This window comes from Ovis canadensis, chromosome 17, assembly GCF_042477335.2.
Source record: "Ovis canadensis isolate MfBH-ARS-UI-01 breed Bighorn chromosome 17, ARS-UI_OviCan_v2, whole genome shotgun sequence".
Lineage (NCBI taxonomy): Eukaryota > Metazoa > Chordata > Mammalia > Artiodactyla > Bovidae > Ovis > Ovis canadensis.
This window is the reverse complement of record NC_091261.1, coordinates 65,407,967-65,423,561: the sequence shown is the minus strand read 5'-3', so window position 1 is coordinate 65,423,561 and position 15,595 is coordinate 65,407,967. Positions and strand designations below refer to the sequence as shown.

At 50.1% G+C, this 15,595-nt stretch overlaps 1 protein-coding gene across 3 annotated transcripts in view; it reads right to left on the bottom strand.

Annotated features, from left to right (window-relative positions):
* Positions 1-15,595, bottom strand: part of CUX2 (cut like homeobox 2) — a 275,625-nt gene that overhangs the window by 39,904 nt on the left and 220,126 nt on the right. For all 3 annotated transcript variants that reach the window (XM_069557872.1, XM_069557873.1, XM_069557874.1), the window contains exon 5: positions 8-142. In XM_069557872.1, coding sequence (XP_069413973.1) covers positions 8-142 — 135 coding nt within the window. The remainder of the gene's footprint in view (positions 1-7; positions 143-15,595) is intronic.

The window sequence follows — 15,595 nt, the reverse complement described above, 5'->3', positions numbered from 1 at the left end:
TCAGTACCTTTGGCGCCGAGGAGCTCAGGGTGTCTCTTCCACGAAGCGTGGAGCTCTCGCCGCGGGGGCCCACTGGGGTCGAAGCTGGGGGGCTGCAGTCTGTCGTCTGGGCTGCGTGCCACCTCAAACACAGGCACGGGGTCTGCACAGAGAAAGGACAGTGGTAGGAGGAGCTCTGCAGGCCAGGGAGCTCATGTGGGAGGAACCATCCCTTGGAGCTGTCTGGAATCTCTGCTGGCTTATGGGAGCATTGTGCACTTTCTGCTTGATGAGGGAGCAGAGCTTCTCCAGGCACCTGCTCTGAAGAGCCTGTGCTCTTCCCATGGGTGTGGGTGTCCTGCCCAGCTGAGAATAAAAATTGTTACAATAACTGCATTCTGGTGATTCTAAATGCCATCGGTGGTGGCCATGAGATGGCGTCTTGCACACCTCCAACCAGAGGGAGCGTCACTTGGCAAGGACCCCAGCAGGCACGCTCTGAAATTCATCAGTACAAGTGTTTCCTTCTCAGGGAACTTCCCAGATAAGGCAGCAAGGATGGGGGCAGACCTGCTTGGGGGATAAGGAACTGCTCTGAGGACCAGCCCACGACCTCACTCAGGACTTCCTTCCTTAGGCTTTCTCCCAGTTCCCCACTTCTCACTCTCTCCCTATTTTCCTTCACCCAAGGTCCCCTAATAGCATCCTTGCACATATAATCCTTGCGGTGCTTTTCAACGGATCTGGGCCAACACACCACCTTTTGTGAACACTTATGGTTGACTAAATGATTTTTTTTTCCTGGGGACCAAATATAAAGCTGGATATAAGATGTCTCCAAATGTCCCAACAGCAAAAAAAAATTGAGGACTACAGGTCTTTCCACCTGGAATTCTGTTCCTATTGCTGGCAGCTAGCAAGCACTTCCTCTTCCTTCAAATCTAGAATCCAACCACCTCTTTCAGCAGCTCTCCACTTGGGGCGGGTGGTTGGTGGAGCATCTTCCAGGTTACAAAGCCAGTCCTTGGGAACCAATCCCACGACGCACCAGCATCCCCTGGAGTATGGCTTAGATCTAACTTGTTTTCACAGATGAGGAAACTAAGGCTCAGAGAAGCAGCGATTTGCTGAAGCGTGGAGGAGAGACTCAAGTCTGGGTCTCTTTCTCCAATGCCATTAAAAACTTCCTGTCCCGGTGCTCTGGATATTTCAACCCCAGGCTGAAATAGCCGGGTATAGGAAGGGGCTTCCCTGGTGGCTCAGGGGTAAAGAACATGACTGCTAAGGCAGGAGACATGGGTTCAATCCCTGGGCTGAGAAAATCCCCTGGAGAAGGAAGTGGCAACCCACTCCAGTACTCTTGCCTGGAAAATCCCATGGACAGTGGAGCCTGGCACGCTAGAGACCATGAGTTCACAAAAGGGTCGGACACAGCTTACTGACTAAACAACAACAACAGCCATGCGTAGGTAGGTATTCACGGGGCCCCAAGAAAGCCGGGGCCTCTTTGCTTCAGGCCGAGGGGCCCGGTCTGTTCCACAAGTTTTTCTAGTGCCCAAGAGCCCTCTCTCTTTCTGGTTCCTCCTCTGGGATCTCCCGCTAGCATCTGCTTGGCCGCTACTCTCTGCTGGTGTGGACCCTGGAGTCAGACATCCTTGGCCCAAATCTAATCCACACTTGCTTCTCAGGATTGCTGTGTGACCTTGGCAAGTGGTGCTGCCTCTCTGTGCCTCACCACAAAAATACTGACCTCATGAGCCTGTGATGAAGATTCATGCAAAGTTCTCAACATGGTGCCTGGCCCTTGGTCCGCTCAGAACACATAGAAGCCCTTGCTATTTTCCCTGCCCTTCTGAGTACCAACAATACTGACCTTCTTCTCTCAGTCTCTCATATGCACCTTCCCATCCCAGAGGCTTTGTACAACCAGGAGCCTTCTGCCCTCCTCTGTCCTTTTCAGCTAGTTGATGCTTACTCGTCTTAGCAATTCAAATGCCAGGTCTTCCAGGAAGCCTTCCCTGACCAGTTAGCTGGTTTTCCAGTATGTGCTCTCCCAGCTGTCTGCACCTTTCTTTCACAGCAGTCGCTGCACTTCCCATTTTCAATGATTTACAAGTGCACCCAGTGGATGCCCGCTGGACTGCAAACTCCACACGAGGCAGGGCTGGGACCGCATCTCCTTTTGCTCCACTGGACCCCTTGTGGGTGAATGACGCCTGACCCACAGTCCAACCCAATAAATATCTGCTGATGGAAGAAACGGGGTAGAGCCTATACTTGGGGGCCTTCAGGTCCGGCTGGAACAAGGCCACCTCTGCATTTTCTCCCTCTCCTCCTGCCTGTCTGTTGAGGTGGTGGGAGGCTCGGACAATGGGCGTTTGTGTCGAGGTAAGCAGGTGCACGGGAACGCCACTGCCGTCTCTCCGCTGTCAGCACTCCCCCCACGCCCCGTCATTAGGCAGGGCCTGCTCAGCGGGGTATGCCATTATGTCTCCCCGGGCTGATGTAATTATACATTGACATAATTAACCCAGCAAGCGCATTAGGCAGGCCAGCTAAAAATTCATCTATAATTATTTGTTGTGTGCATGCTAATGAGCCCATCTGCACTGCCTTTGTACAACACGGACAAATTAATTTACAAGTCTGGATTTTTTAATAAGTTCAAGGAAACGCTTCCTATTGTGTCCTGGTTTTTGAGAAAAGAAGAAACAGGCGACAAGCGCTTGCCAGGGTCAGGGAGGTTAGATAAACACGGAGGCTGCAGCTTGGGAGCGGACATGGAGGGCTCGCTCTGGTTCCAGGAGGTGGAACAGATCCAGCTCATGGCTCAGGGGCTGGCTGGCCAGGAGCCTGTCCAAGCCAAAAGACGCCGCTCGGGTGAGAAGGGATGTCATTTACCTCATTTCCAGGGATCAGAAATGGAGGTTTGTTCTGCTCGGAGGCCCTGTGGTCGTTCTTTGTTGCCTGATACTCTCTGTCCAGGGGAAGCTGACCTCAGGTGACCCCGGAGAGGCTAGAGGAGTGGGGGTGGCCAGTGATACTTTACGGGGCCAGCGGGTTCCCGGGCTCCGTCTCTTTGGCTTCATTTGCCCGTACAGGGTAGGAAAAAAGTGTAAGTGAAAGTTAATAGCTCAGTTGTGTCTGACTCTTTGCGACCCCATGGACTGTAGCCAGCCAGGTTCCTCTGTCCATGGGATTCTCTAGGCAAGAATACTGGGTGACGACACTTTCAGAACCCTAAGTCCAGCACTGGTCTTGAGCCTCAGTTTTCCCACTAAAAAGTGGGAAAAGGAAACAGTTTCTGCCTCTCAGAAGTTACTACTGGGAAGACTGAAAATGATTATTGGGAGAGGCAGCGTGATTTAAGGACTGCTGGTGTCAGCTCCAGCTCCAGACTGGCCATGTGACCTTTGGACAGTTAGGTAACCTCTTTAAGCCTCTATTTTCTGACCTGTACGATGGTACTGCAAGGACTGGATGAGAGAACAAGATTTGCACAGTGCCAGGTGGAGACTAGGGCTGGACACAGAGTGGGCTGCTGTTATTATCCTGAGAGGGGCAGCGTACTGGCCCCGCGGTGTTCCAGCAGTGGTAGTCTGTGGCCAAACTCCAGGAGACTCAGGATATGGCGAGGCCGCATATACTCTCGTCAGTGTCTGGGACACTCAGAATCCAGCGGTCCTGCTTTGAACTCCACTCAGGGACTGAAAGGCTCCAGCTTAGAAAGAGTCGCCCAAGGAGGGACAATTTGTCCATTGTCCAACCTCCCCACCCCACAACCCCAGAGCAGAGTGGGGAAAAGTAGAGTCCCGTAACTTCCCTAAAGTCTGAAAGTGAGGGGGCAGTAGGGCCACGGTGGGCCTTTGGGCCTCTTCTCCCCACACTATGCTTCCCCTGGATCCCCGGTTGGAGAGAGAAAGTGAGGGGAGGTTCAAATGACGGCCAAGGTCAGGCAGTGGCTGAGTCCTAACAGCCAGACCACTTCACATGGATTAGAATTCATTCCATCTTCACCACAACACTGTTAGGTAGGGCTGTTGTGTTCCTAGTCCACAGATGGGGAAACAGAGGCATGGTGTGGGGCCGGGGGAGCACGTGGAAATCACTTCCCCAAGGTGAGGCCTGATAAAGGTAGCTGCTATTTCCATTTTTTTAGACAAGGAAATGAAGGCCCGGAGAGGAGATTCTATGTGCCTAAGAACGTTAGCTCAGAAGCGGCAGGGGTGGAGTCTGAACCAGAGAGCCTGGTCACTCCCGGCAGTGGACCAAGCTGCCCTGAGGTGTGGCCTGGCAATCATCAGGCCAGAAGCACGACACTGAGGGCTCTTTCTTGGCCTTGCCGCTGGCTGGCTGGGGGACCTGGGACAAAGCATCTGACTTCTCTGAGCTCCACCTTCAAGTCTCTCTGATGAGTCGACCCCAGGCACACGCTCAATCAGCACTGGATGTCAGCAGATAGGGGGCAAGGTCCTGCTAAGTGAGTGCTTTTGGCCTTGGGCCTATTCCTTGGAGCTGGGATGCTCAGGGCGATTAATAAACAGCTTTCCAGATGAACTTGACACTCGAGGTTTGGATGTTGCGACTCCTCCAAATTCCCACAGCCTCTCAAGATAAAAGAGGGAGGGGGACAGGCTGGGAGGCTGACGGTCAAATCCGGGCTGTGGCAGCCTCAGGGAAAGTCACATAGGTCCGCTGAGCCTCAGTTTCGCCGTCAGTAAAACGGGAATAACAACGGGACCTACCACAGAGGGTAGTGCAGGGATGCATGAGCGCGCTGAGCTTCTGGGACAGTGCTTGACCCCTAACAGACTCTAAGTGAGTGTTGCCCTAATTCTTATGCCTTGTGGCAGTGTGGGATCAGAGCAAAGCATCAGCCTACTAAGATGCAGAAGGCGTCTGCAAGCCAGGAAAAGAGCTCTCACCAGGAACCAGCCCGGCTGGCACCTCGATCTTAAGACTTCCAGCCTCCAGAACTGTGAGTAATAAAACCTTGTCGTTTAAGTCACCTGGTTTGTGGTGTTTTCTTACCTGAAACACCTGAGCAGATGAGTGTATCCTGCTTTGGGGCTCCCATCAGCCTGGCTATAGACTGTTTTGAGATCTGCACTGTGGTGTGAGATTCCTCCCACCAACCCTCCTTCCTCTCCCCTCCCTTCCCAGGTGTCAGACCAGCATTGCCATGTGAAGGCTCTCCTGGCCTTCTCCTCTCCCTCTCCTTCATCCTTCCCAGGCATTTTCTCCCAAAAACCTCTCGTACATCTAACGCCATCTTGGCATCTGTATGCTTCCAGAGGACCCAAACCAACATGTGATTACTCTTTCACCGCTCAGAGACCTCAGTGTCCTGGTCTGTAAAATGGGGATAGTCACATAGCCTCCCCTGTGAGGTCGCAGCTAGAGTCCAGAGTCTGTGGGTGTGGAGCCCATGCTTATGCTTTATGCCACAGTGGTGAGTCTGAAGTGGGTGCAGCTCACTTCAGGGGGACCTATGAGTCCATGCACCTGCTTCACTCAGCAAGTTGAGCATCTCTTTGAGGGGGGCACAGTAGTGGCCTTGTCTCTGTGTAGCTTAAGTTCCAGTCAGATAATATGGATGGGGATGGAATATATCTTCAGAGCATTAGGAAGTGACAAGTTCTAATTTGCCTTCTTGAAAGGCTCATCCAAGTTGCTGTGTGAAAAAATGGGCTGTAGAGGGAGCCAGACAGGAGACTGCTGCAACAGTCCAGGCAGCAAGACGCTGGGACCGGGATGGCGGCAGGAGAGGCAGGGTGGAGTGCTCAGACTCCAGAGGCAGACAGCAAGAACTGATGCGGTGTGGTGCTCTAGGCTGAACAGTGTTCCGCCAAATTCATGTCCATTCAGAACTTGTGAATGTGACTTTATTTAGAAACCGGGTCTGGGACTCCTCTGGTGGGTCCAGCGGCTGAGATTTTGTGTTCCTGGAGTGTGTGTGTGGTGGGTACCCAGGTTTGACCCCTGATCAGGGACCTAGATCCCACACGCTGCAACTACAAGTTTGCATGCCCCAAGGAAGACTGAAGATCCCCCATGCTGCCACTGAGATCTGGTGCAGCCAAATTAAAAAAAAAAAGAAACAGGGTCTTCGCAGATGAAATCAAGTTAAGATGGGGTCAACTGGATTAGGGCCGACTAATCCAACGACTGGTGTCTCTACAAAAAGAGAGGACACAGAGAGGTGACACGCAGGGAAGGTCCTGAAGACAGAGATGGAGACTGAAATGACGTGTCTGCGAGTCAAGGAGTGCCCAGGCTGGCTGGGGGAGAGGACTGGAACCTATTCTCCTGCGTGCCTTCAAAAGGAACCAACCCTGCCAGCATCTTGATTTAGGGCTTCTGGGCTCCAAAACGGACAGAATAAATCTCCACTGCTTTAAACCATCCAGTCTATGGGTAGTCCCAGAAAATGAAGGCACTGTGTGTGCCCTGGAGGCCCAAAGTCCAAAATCAAGGGGTCGGCAGAGCCACACTTTCCTGATCTGCTCCACACTTTCTCCTAGCTTCTGGTGTTGCTGGCAAGCTGGGGCGTTTCTCGGTTTGTAGTGGCACCACTTCAATCTCTGCCTGTCATCAGCTGGCCCTCTTCTGTATGTCTCTCTCCTCTTTCTGTGAGGACAGCAGTCACACTGTCCTTAAGAGAAGAGAGAGGGGAGCCCAGCGGGCCCACAGCCCATAGCGTTGCAAAGAGTCAGACACGACTGCAGTGACTGAGCACGCACGCCGGCCCACTGGATTAGGGGCTCACCCTAAGGGCCTTCCCGTAGCATGCTCACATCTGCAAATTCTCTGGTCCCAAATAAGGTCACGTTCACAGGCACTAGGGGCTAGGACTTCAGTGTAACTTTTAGGGGCACACAATTCAATCCATAACACATGGTGACTGGCTGCTGGATACCAACTGCGAGAGAGCAGGACTAAGGAGCTGCTAGACTCCAAGTTTCCTCGGAAGGAAGTCCTTACTCAAGCCTAACCTACTCCCCTCCTGGTGCGCCCATTTCACCAGCCTTCCAGGAAGACAAGCTGCTTCATAAGAGGACGTAAGAGCACTGACCTCTGATTCTCCTGCACGTGCGTCCTCTCCCACTGCTGAGAAACTGGGCTGTGGGTTGAGTGTGGTCCCTGCTCTGGAAACCGCACAGCAATGGTAATCACTTCTCTCCCCAGGCATACTCCACTCTTGATTTCCTCTCTACAGAGGTCCTACACTTTACAGTGTGTGAGTAAACTCATTTCTTCCCAACATCCCTATCTGGGAAGATATCCATGGATGCCTGAGCTACTGGGGATTGAGTTAGGGAAGAAAAAAAAAAAATTCCTAGTATTCAGATGACTGGAAGTTTCTGCCAAGTTACGCACAGGTGAAATGCTCAGCCGGGGGAGCCGGCACTTCCAAGGGCTTCCTGCTTACTTTGTCCGAGTGGTATGAGCTGATGCATCAGCTGTACGTCACTGGCTGCCCTTACAAAGTGAAAGAGACAGTAATGACAGCAAATCTTAAATATGTTGGGAAGAGGTTTCTCAGAGAGCCTGACAGTTACGGGGGCCTGGGGGCATTCAGTTTTCACTCCTCACCACCTCCCTTCTCCTTGGGCACACAGTAGGTGCTCAATAAATGTGACTTGTTTGAAGCATCCAAATCAGAGGTCATTTGTTACAGCAGCAGGAGGAAACTAATACAGTCCCTAATTCAGCCACTGATTCATCAGTTTGCATTTACTGAGCACCTACTACGTATCAGATACCATCTCTTCAGTTGCCAGATATTTCCTGAGCATCTACTCAGTGCCAGGGAAGTTTCTGAGCCCTGAAGACAGCAGTAAGTAAGAGGAAATTCCTGCCTTCCCGGGGCTGACATTCTAGAGAGGGGAGACAGACAAAGGGCAGGCAAATTAAAGGCTCTAAGGGGGCTGAGAAGGAACACAAAGCAGGGTCAGGAGAGAGCTTGGCCTGAGATGCGCCCCTCACCCTGGGGGGAGGATGTTAATTGAGGCAGCAGGTCAGGGAAGGCTTTGTGAAGGTGGTGACATCTGAGCAGAGCCCTGAGGGAAATGAGGAAGCCAGCAGGGGCCCGAGAGAGAAACACCGGGAAAAACAGCCCCCATCACACCAAGAAAGGGTGGCAGACCGTCCTGCCCGATCCCCCCCACCCCCAAGTTACTGTTCCACAAACACAACTTAGCCTCATCCTCACAGCAACAGACCCATTTTACAGATGAAGACGTGGGGCTCGGAGAGGCTGGCGATGCCTGGGCAATTCTTGGTGCCAGCTTCACTTCTCCACCCTGTAGGTTATTCTGGGTGCTGGTGGGTGGTGACTGGGTTCAGAGCAGGCTAGTTTCTGGCCTTTGTCCCCACAACTCTAGCAACCATTCATTCTGGAGCAGACGGGGCACCCAAAACCAGGAAGCTGGGGTAAAGAGTAGATGAGATGACCACCAAGCATCTTGAGCCAAAAGCTCCAGGGAACTGACATTTCTTCACCCCCCGCAATGTGCCCTGACAAATGCCAGGTACTTTGCATGTATTTATATCTCATTTAATCATCAAAACAACCATAGGAGACATTGCTATCATCCCCACTTCCAAGATGAGAAAACTGCAGCCCAGAAGAGGGAAGCCTCTTGTTGAAAAAGGTGGAGCTGGATTTGAACGCTGTGTGGCCTAAGAGCCAGATGCTGGGGTCCTCACGTTACGACTTCAGCTGCATCCACCTGCCCACCTGAAGATTACCAATTTGACACCTGTCCTTATGTGATTCAATGTTTTTAATTTAAATGTATTTTAAAGGAATATGTATCTCACTATTGTAAATAGATCATTGAATTCTGTATTATAAACAAGGTACTTTTACCCATAAAAATAAATACAAAGGAAAAACCAAGGGTGCTGTTAATTCTAGTTATACCCCCATTGCCTGCTCAAGACCTGGAGCTTGAAGCTAGCTCTTCCATGGTTAAAAGGAAAGATTCCCAGGTTCTGTAGGCATTTAAGATGCTTTGCACCCGACTGACTTTATCTAGAAGGAAGTAGAAAGGTGATACCTGGTACGCAATGTGTTCACAGTTTATGCTGTGCCAGCTACATCGCGACTGCTCCCTATGTCGGGTGACTCTCCTTGGGGAAGCGCTGGGTCCCGCTGACCCCTCATCTCCAAAGCGACCTGTGCTGCTCCTCCTCCCGGGTCTGGCAAGTCTCCTATGTTAGCGTCAGATGTGACAGAACATCCCCCCAGCCCCTCGTCTGGAGCCTGGGAGCCCAGGTTGCTGCTGGGCTCAGCACTTCCGCTGAAAACCTTTCAGCAGAGACACGAGGCTGCCCAGGGCCCTGAGCGGGACTTTATTTCCCCCACTTCACTCTAGCAACATACCATGTCGATACATAGACAAGGGCAGTGGCAGCAAGAATCAAACGGCTTTAGATTCAACTTGAATAAAAAAAGCCCCAAACAGGGGACCTCAAATCAGAACGGTCTGACTACAAATTCTTTGGATTAATTGAGCACGCTGGCAGACACGGAAGATCAAATATGAACCATCCGAGGTGGCAGGTCCTGACGGGCAGGCGGGGAGGGGAAGCGTCGTCGAGAAGCGGCATGCCTTTGTCTTACAGCCATCAGCTTGCTCTTTATGCATAAACTGCTTAATAAAATGACTAATTCATTTTGGGTACATTGGATCTAAACCCCTAGAGAATACTGCCAGTAGATTTATAATATTTTAATCCCACACCAGGCTTTCCAAAGCCACTGTAGGAGGAGACGAACAGAATACCCTCTATTCCATCTTCTACCACTAGCTGATGCTGTTGGAGTTTTTTTTTTTTTAAGTGTCTACGGGGTTGTGGGGGGAGAACGGTGAATCTAGGAATCTCATTCCTCCCCCTGTGTCCATCTGAAGGAAAGTGGCATTGAGAGCTTTCTTAGGAAACGGGAGCTGCAAAGGCTGCCCGAGAGGCTGTTTAGAAACATGTATATGCAGAAGTATGCGTGTGCCCCTCCAAAACCTCTCTGAGACAGAAGCCTTCTCCCATCTGGGCCCCAGCTCCGGGTGCCCGTGTGGGCGGGAGGCTCAGGCTACCAACGGAGGCAGTGAGCCTCCCTTTGATCCTTTAATCCTAACTTTTTGACAGCAGATGGGTTGCCCAGCCCTTGTATGCAAATGGAGGCCAGGTGTCCCGCCACCCTTTTTCCCCTCCACCGCCAGGGCCGGCTGCTTCGAGGTCTCCTGGCTTGAGCATGGACAGAGGGGGCTGGAGTGGGTCTTCCTTCTTGGCGCTGGTAGGTGATGTGATAGTAACACCATGGGCAACAGCAACAGCAGCCACTGGTCTCCTGAGCATTTACTCTGTGCTAGACACCCAGTTTAGGAATGCACACGCTTCACCTCGCTTAATCCTCCCAGAGGCACCAGGAGGTAAGTGCGCATTTCCAGAGAAGAAAACAGAGGCGCAGAGAGGTGGAGCTACTCACTTCAAGGCTACCCAGCCAGGGAGCAAGAGCAGAGCTGGGACTCAGACTCATGTCCACTGTAAGAAAAATAGGGTTTCCACAGACTGGGCTGCACAGAAAGTTCCAGGCAGGCAGGCACAGTGTTTTATTTAGCATCTTGGCCCTGGTGCTGGGGAGAGTACCTGGCACACAGCGGGAGCTCAGTGTCTGCAGAATGAATCGCACAGGGGCACTCCTCTGAGCCAGGCACCGTGGTAAGCATCCTCCATCCCCACTGGATCCACCCAGTGGGCCTACAATGAGGTGAGAGCATCTGTATTTCACAAGTGAGGAAACTGAGGATCGGAGGAGTCAGGTGTGATATAGGATACAAGACGGCAGATTGGGGAGTGGTCCCAACTCAGTGAGAGGGTGCTGCAGCCTGGAGTCCTGTGACTGCCCCTCCTGGCATGGCTCTGCCCCCTGAAATTGAGAGCTCTGTGACTCAGTGAAAGTATAATACCAGCCTTTGGAGCCCTGGGCTGGGAAGACCAGGCATACTTGTCTGTGAGGGTTAACAATCTTCCTCCAGCTGATGCATCTGCACTTCTGCAAGAGGCCCACCCTCTCAGCCTAGAACTTCTCAACCTACAGGCAGCAGAGACCATTAGCTGTTTTTCACTCTCTTTGGATGTCAAATCTCTAACGGTGTTGTCCCAATTCCTTCAATTTTGGGGGGCGCTGCGCAGTGCGGCATGTGGGATCTCAGTTCCCCAACCAGGGATCGAACTCCTGCCTCCCTGTATTGGAGCATGGAGTCTTAACTACTGGACCACCAGGAAATCCCTTAGCCCTTTCAATTTTAAAGTTAATCCTGCATCCGCGTTTGGAGTCAGGGATGAAGATTCAGTGTTCACTACCTGTCTGCTGTGTGACCCTGGGCAAGTGGCTTGACCCTTCTGAGCCTGCACTATTTCGGCTGCACAGGCAGGCCGAAAGCAGGATGGCAATACATACCTCCATGGGGGCAGTCGGGATAAGCGAACTCCTTTCTGTAAGGGGCTGAGTGCCCTGCCTGACACAGAAGAAGCACCCAAGAAACCAACCCGCAAGGAGGGTAGTTCATCATTTAAAACCAAATCCAAAGGCTGCTCTCCCTGCAGCACCCTTCCTGGCCTTCCCACCTTGGAGCCCTTTTCCTGCTGGATTTGGCTGTCTGCTTTGGGGTCACATGGTCCCTGCTGGACTCTGAGGGCAGGGTAGGACTCGGGTTTGAGTTTCCACAGGGCTCAGCACACAGTAGATGCTCAGAGAATGAGCTGATGAAAAGCCACAGCTGAAACTCCTGTCATCTCTTCTGAAAGGGCACAGCCATTCTCTGAGTACCCACTGGGTACCAGCATCACGCTGGATGCTCTCCTCTAATCATCTTTCAACCCTTAGCTGTCAGGGGTAGTGAGAGTAAGACGGGAGGCCAGGGCAGGGGGCACTCCTGGCAGAAGAAATGGCAGAAAACAAGGGTGGGGGACAATGCCTTCTGAAGTTAAGTATCATCTTTGGGAAAAATCTGTCATCATTAAACTTTGCATTTTTTATGGGTTAAATAATCTTTAATGTTACCTTTCTGTGCTCCCTTGACCCCTAGAGGACCAACTGGGCAGATGTATGTACTGGGAGGAAGGGAAGGAGGTGAGGGCTGCCAGAGACAATGAGGGCTCTCTTGTTACATTAAAATCTATTTTGCCTTTATCTGCGAAGGCGGCTTATCCACTAGATGGCAGTAGAGCTAGCCATTTGGGATAGACACAATGCTAAATTCTTAACCTCCCTCACTACTTTCATCAACATCTATTTCAGATGCTTCAAAGATTCAAATTTCTAAAAATTCAGATCACAAAAGTACTTTAAAAAGCTATATAACCTTCAGGCAAGAAGGGCTTTTTTAAAAAAAATATGACAATAAATCAAGAAGCCATAAAGCAAAGGTCTGGTAAGATTTCCTGCTTTCTGCAAATACTTTTTGAATGCCTACCATGTACCGTATACAAGAGACATTGTGAACAACGTTAAGAAACAAAAGGCAAACTAGGGGTGAAGCTATGAAACACGTTTACCGGGACAAAGGTTAATATCCCTAATACACAAAGAGTGTCCACAAATCAATAAGAAAATGATTTCTGTTAGAAAAATGGGCTAAGTATATGCAAACCAGTGATTCATAAAAGAATAAATATGAATGGTTCATAACATATGAAAAGATATTTAGTGTAACTAAGAAATGAAGGAGTACAAAATACATCAGCAAGAAGAAAAAAGAATTCTTAGTCTTTCTGACTATTCCTGGGTTTGTGGTCAATATATGGATACATGTCCCTTCCCAAGTTTTCTTTCTTAACCCTCAGAACTACAGCACAGCACCAATACGCCATGCATTCCCAAGAACCCCAAACGCCCAGTGTTGGGGAGGAGGTTCAGTAAATTATAATACAGCCACGCAAGAGACTATTACACAAGATGAACCAAAGTTACTCAGAATTCGTAATCACACAGGGAAATACAGATGCTTGTAGTGAGTGAAAGGAATCAGAACTGAAAGTGGTACATGCAGAAGGCATGGCCAATCTGAAAAAGGACATGGGGAAAAGATCAGATAGAAAAACAACAAAACATTGCCACTGCTTTTCCAGTATGCAGTTCCCCCTGCCTCCCTTCTATTTCGTGTATTTTTGAAATTTGACAGTAGGCATATGCAACTTTTATAACTGCAGAGAAAAATTTGAAGATCTTAAACATTGCAAAGTATTTTCCTACTACACATTCATTAACTCTGTTCCCTAAATCTCTCACCCCACACCCTTGACAACTGACAGAGCCGAATGAAATCCACAGCCAATGCATGTGATGTGTGTAACTTATACCTTGATGTCAGCTTTGCAATGGGCTGCTGATTATCAAGCCCTGCCAAATGCTTTCATGCGCAGGTATAGGATCCTTGCAGTGACGGACTAGCAGGCTCTACTATCCCTCGGCTAAACACACAGAGACCAGAGCACAGAGAAGTTCAGGTCTCTGCCCAAGCCCACACAGCTCAAAAACACCCACCCCACCGTGTCCGATGCTACAATCTCCATCACCTAAGCTGTCCAGCCTTGCCTCTTGAAAGAAGGAACAGAGAGATAAATGCGTGCCAGGAGTTGCCATTTCCTGCAACAGTCTAAAAAATACCAAAGTAAAGCCAGAGGAAAAAAAAAATTGGGAGGAGCACTCACCTCTCTTATCTCCTCAGCAGTGTTCCTCTGCCTGCCCTCTTATTCCCTCTTTCCTTGTTTTCATTTAAATTTTTTCCCTTTTTTGCACTGTTAACTAATCACTCAGGAAGTTAGCTCTCTCTGAAGCTTGGGTTGGTACCTAGTGACTATGAGCGTGATAAAGAAGCAGCCGTCACCGGTACAGAAGTCAGAAAGGTTTAAATCAAATCATCCTCCACAACAATGACATTAATTATGCTTTTAACACGTTTTACTGCTTTTTTTCTCACTTCACGCCACATCTGTGTGAACAATATCCAAAAGATTTACGGTTTTCTTTCGTAATTACAGACATACAGGCTGCACACTTATCAAAATACTTGCTGAGCAATCACGCTATATCGCATTCTCTGCCAAAGATTTGTGTTGGCAGCAGTCACTCAAAACAAAAATGTTGAATCAGGACTTGTGTGGCTTGGTGGCGGGGGCTGGGGGGGGGAGGAGGAGGAAGTATTTCGACAAATAATTTGCCTGTCAAGAAATATAAAAACAGGAGAGTGTGCATCCTGGCAAATTTTCCAGGAGTGTTATTTTTATGGAGGGGGTTGGGGCGGGGTGTGTGTGGCGGGGACAGTGAGCAGGGAAGCTCTGAGCACCAACAACACATCTGACATTTGGTTCTTGTGTCTGAGGATAAAATTTAATGAGAACAAAAATATGTCTTCCTAATTCCCCTAAGAAATCATTAAAACATTTTGTTATTCTTAAATGTCTTGAAAATGAATTAGAGCCCTGAAGGGGCTGTTCCTACGGTATGTCTCTATCAGTTAAGGCTCCTTCTCTCTAACTCGGTGACAGCTGGGGATATACGTCCCCCCCCAGCCCCTCCATTTCTGGGGAGTAGAGTTGCAAAGTCAGACACGTGGAGTCAGCACCAGGCTTGGAACGACCCTTTGGGGAGGGGGCAAGAGGGCACAAGAACCTTCCAGGAAGTTCCAGGCCAATCTGGGGAGCTCCCACGGTCCCTGACTGGCACTGCGGTTCTGGACTCGTGTGTTAACAGACATACTTCCAGAAAGATGAGGGCCCCATCGTGAACCCCAGAAATGAGGCTCTTTTTCCAAGGCGGGGGAATGTAAGCCCCTCCTTATCCCAAATGCTCCCCTGGATTTGAGACAACAGGCTATTTGCATGATGGTCCGTTCACCTCTGCCACCAGAATGCATGTTCCCTGAGGGCGGGGCCCGTGTCTGCATCGGCAGACTCACGGCCACGTTTCCAGTGTCATGGTCCCTGCACACAGCAGGCACTCAATAAATGCTATCTGAGTAGGTGAACACGTGACAAGCAGAAAGCACTAGTTGAAAAATGTACCTTTTCATTTAAATAGCTCTTTCCCCTTTTTCTGTGTCTGAATCTTTTTTTCTAATTCAATCAACAAACAATTACTAGGTGGTTACTGTGTACCGGATTCCGAGTACACAAATTTAGTATAATTCAGTCCCAGGCTTGGAGAATTTCACTGATCGGAGGGACACACAGGTGATGACAACAATTAACACTTAGCAAGTGCCGCCATGTGCCATGCACGTGGAAGCCTCCCAATGACTGTATGAGGCAGGCTCTGATAAATTTCTCCCAATTTATAGAAGAGAAGTGTGAAGCTCCGAGGTGAGTTAATTCGTCTCCAGTAAACCAGGGAGTAAGTGGTATAGGCAGGACTTGAACTGGGATCTGAACCTGGAAACACAAGCCGTCTCAGTGCTGCCCCCTGGTGCTACATGAGAGGTACTACGAGGCACAGTGGTGTAGTTGCGCGTGTGGATTTGTGGGATAACGGTTATCTTTGGAGTGTGGATTTGTGGGAGGTATCTTTGGAGGCCATACTGGTCATCCTCCAACATCATTCACCACTGAG